At 45.0% G+C, this 2,893-nt stretch overlaps 1 protein-coding gene across 1 annotated transcript; it reads right to left on the bottom strand.

The window, feature by feature from the left end:
* Positions 1 to 437: 437 nt before the first annotated feature.
* MAP1LC3C (microtubule associated protein 1 light chain 3 gamma) lies at positions 438 to 2,464 on the bottom strand. Its single transcript, XM_052806020.1, has 4 exons — positions 2,383 to 2,464; positions 2,247 to 2,302; positions 1,993 to 2,099; positions 438 to 968 (listed from the first exon to the last, which is right to left on the bottom strand). The coding sequence occupies exons 1-4, from the start codon at positions 2,441 to 2,443 to the stop codon at positions 758 to 760; spliced, it is 435 nt and encodes a 144-aa protein (XP_052661980.1). The 5' UTR covers positions 2,444 to 2,464; the 3' UTR covers positions 438 to 757.
* Positions 2,465 to 2,893: the final 429 nt, after the last annotated feature.

The raw sequence follows: 2,893 nt of genomic DNA, 5'->3' as shown, positions 1-2,893 counted from the left end.
CTCTTGAACACTTGATTAAACTACAGGTCAAGTGATCTTATATGCATTTAGGTTATGCAGACTAGCAATCAGTTTTGCTTATTTAAACAAGTAGTTCTATCACAGATGCTCACAGTGTTTTCTGTAACAGCTGACAGCAATTTATTCAGGTGTTAAACTTCACACTGCATTTGAACCCTGCTCTAGCACTAGTACAGTCTGCTTAGTCTTGCAGCTCAGATATCTAGCTTAATGAGCCATTTATAGGTATGGTTTTGCTCCTTTGTGACCGGACTTAAGCTTTGTTATTCCATTAAAAAAAATGGAATTCAGAGTGGCTGCGCAAGCAATGCTTCATTTAAGAGGCATTGAGCTTAAATTCTCAGAATTATTCTAGGACCTTCTCCTAGACAGACTTTTACAGTCTTTCTCCAGATTAATACTAACATTCAACTCAATACTTAAAAGCTCCTTTATTTTAGGCTTAGGTTTTAAGGACACCTTAAAAATCAGTTACATAACAAAGATTGATATTGCAAAAAAGCAGAGGTGTAGTTCCAAAAAAACCCATAGTGTCTTCAAATACAAAAATATATATCCAAGTTATTATCTAAGAAAAGTGTACCACCATATCTGCCTTAAGCTGGTCCTGCCAGCTTTTGGGTCATTACTCCCCACTACAGAGCTCAAAAGCTCATATTGGAAGGAGCATCTCCGAGGTTCATGTCACAGGCATGATTCATAGCAAACTGCTTTGCCACAGCACATGGACCCAACCTTAAGTTTCTTGAAGGCATTCCATAGTTTTCCCTTGAGCAGTGGGTAAAAAGCATCCAAACATCTCCTGGGAAGCATATGTCATATACACAAAGCCATCTTCATCTTTGTAGTCCCTGTACACTTCTGCCATTGTCAAGGACATACTGGCTAGGCTTTTGTTGTTCACCAGCAGGTAGAAAGCTTGTGTAGCAGTTAGAGCCATCCTGCTTCTAATTGGAGAAGGGAGGAGAAATAGAGGATTAAGCATTAGCAAATTTAAGAAGGCTTCAACTTTAGTCTATGAAATGTATTAAGCAGAACTGTTGCATGAACTATGTACAAGAAATGCTGTGTAAAGTCATTATGTGGTTTAACGTCTTCATCAGCAGGAAGTTAACTGTATGTTTGGAAGCTGAAAGGCTTGTGCTCTGAGGAAAGGCTTACATTGTTAGACCATGAGTGCTACTGATCCTGGGCTTTGAGTTCCCAATTACCAGGGAGAAGTGCTGAGTAGAAACCAAAAGCTTCTGCAGTACAGCTGTAGTAAAGGATTCCAGCATGGTCCGTTACACTTATTAGAAAGTCTACCTTCAAAAGAAGAGTCCTTTTCAGAGACAAAACATGTGAGGATCAGGACCTAAGTTGTCCCAGAGACAAAAGCATCTTTTAAAGAGGTTCTCCAGACTCCAGATCTCCAGAAAGATCATTTCCATACTTGAAAAAGCATGCTGGAAAGCACACAGCTTTTATACTTTGTCAGAGAACATGACTAAACACTTTGGGAGACTTCTTCCCTGTAGTGTTTTATAGAGAATAGTATAGAAGCACATTTCATGCCACTCACACCAAAGAGTTGCTTTGAACTTGAGCAAATTCAGCAAGGTGCAGTAAGAGAGCAAGGCAGTAACAGCTATAAGCAGAACAGAACCACATTGCCCCGGTACCAAGTTCATCGAGCAGGATGAAAGCAGAAAGGAGCCTGATACAGTCTTTACTCGCTACAGTTGGGGGAAGAGAGAAGAAGACTTTATGAATCCAAAAAGCATAGACCACAGTTTTTCCCCAAATGAACCTGCAAAAACATCTGTTGATTTTCTTTAAACCCTTGCAAGAGAGGGAAGCCATTACTAATACCTTTATCCTCCTCCCCACCAAAGAAAGCAAGATGTTCCAGCACAGCACTAGAAAATACCGGCTTAGAGAGCAGCAGCAAGCCCCAGCTGCAGCACAGACCCACAGGTGCTCACTGCCTACCTGATGATGGTTATGAACTGTGTCATGGTCAGCTCCTCAGGAACAAGAAACTTGGTTTTGTCCAAGAGAGGAAGGTATTTCTCTTTATGGTATCTCTCAACAATTACCTGTTTCAATTAGAGTCACACTTAGCAAAACCTAAACCACCCAGGGTTTGGAACATCCTTCCCCCCACCCTCCGCCGCTTTAGAGAGGATCCCAACGCTTCTTTTTAAATAGCGGCAATAACCTCCGAGAGCAAAACAGCGATTTACCGGGATTTTTGTGGGGAACTTCGCCCGGATTCCTGCTACTTCTTCCAGCCGGGTGGCTACGCGGGAAAGAGGAGAAGCGTTAAGCGTGCGCGCAGCCCGCCGCCGCGCAGCCCCTCCGCGCACCCGCCGTCCCTACCGAAACTCTTCCTCAGCTTGAACGGCCTGGCCGCCTGCGCCCCGGGCATCGCCTGCATCATCCTCCTCCTCCTCCCTCCCGCCGCCGCCGGGGCTGCTCCGGCTGCTGCCGCTGCTGCCCCCCGCCTCTTATGGGGGCCGGCGCAGGCCCCGCCCCGCCCCGCCGGCCCCCCCAGTCGGTCCTAGCAGCATCCTTTCTACTCTTTGCTTTCTTTGATGAAAGTTATCCAAACTGCGAGGCATTTTGCATGCAAGACGACATAAAGCCTCAGTGAGAGGTCTTTGACTACCCTACGGGGTGGTTGCAGGGTGCAGCTCAAGGCTGGACTGTCTCCGTCTGTCTTCCCTTTCCAGATGGCCAGTCCAGAAGGTCAGTTACAGTCTTTGTACTTACAAACTGCTTTCAGACTATTTCTTTGGGTTTAGAAAAAAAACCACCACACCTGACATTTTTCATCTCCTCAGGCTACCAGATTGCTTATTTTCTGAATGACTTGGGAGGTTTTAACTCT

This window comes from Harpia harpyja, chromosome 13, assembly GCF_026419915.1.
Source record: "Harpia harpyja isolate bHarHar1 chromosome 13, bHarHar1 primary haplotype, whole genome shotgun sequence".
Taxonomy (NCBI): domain Eukaryota; kingdom Metazoa; phylum Chordata; class Aves; order Accipitriformes; family Accipitridae; genus Harpia; species Harpia harpyja.
This window is presented reverse-complemented; position numbering and strand designations above follow the sequence as displayed.

Excerpts from the sequence above, each read along its gene's own strand:
- MAP1LC3C (XM_052806020.1), bottom strand. The coding sequence starts at position 2,443 with ATGATGCAGGCGATGCCCGGGGCGCAGGCGGCCAGGCCGTTCAAGCTG. Across the intron at positions 2,303-2,382 it reads CAAGCTGAGGAAGAGTTTCG|CCACCCGGCTGGAAGAAGTA; the intron begins GTAGGGACGGCG and ends TTTCCCGCGTAG. Across the intron at positions 2,100-2,246 it reads AGTTCCCCACAAAAATCCCG|GTAATTGTTGAGAGATACCA; the intron begins GTAAATCGCTGT and ends TAATTGAAACAG.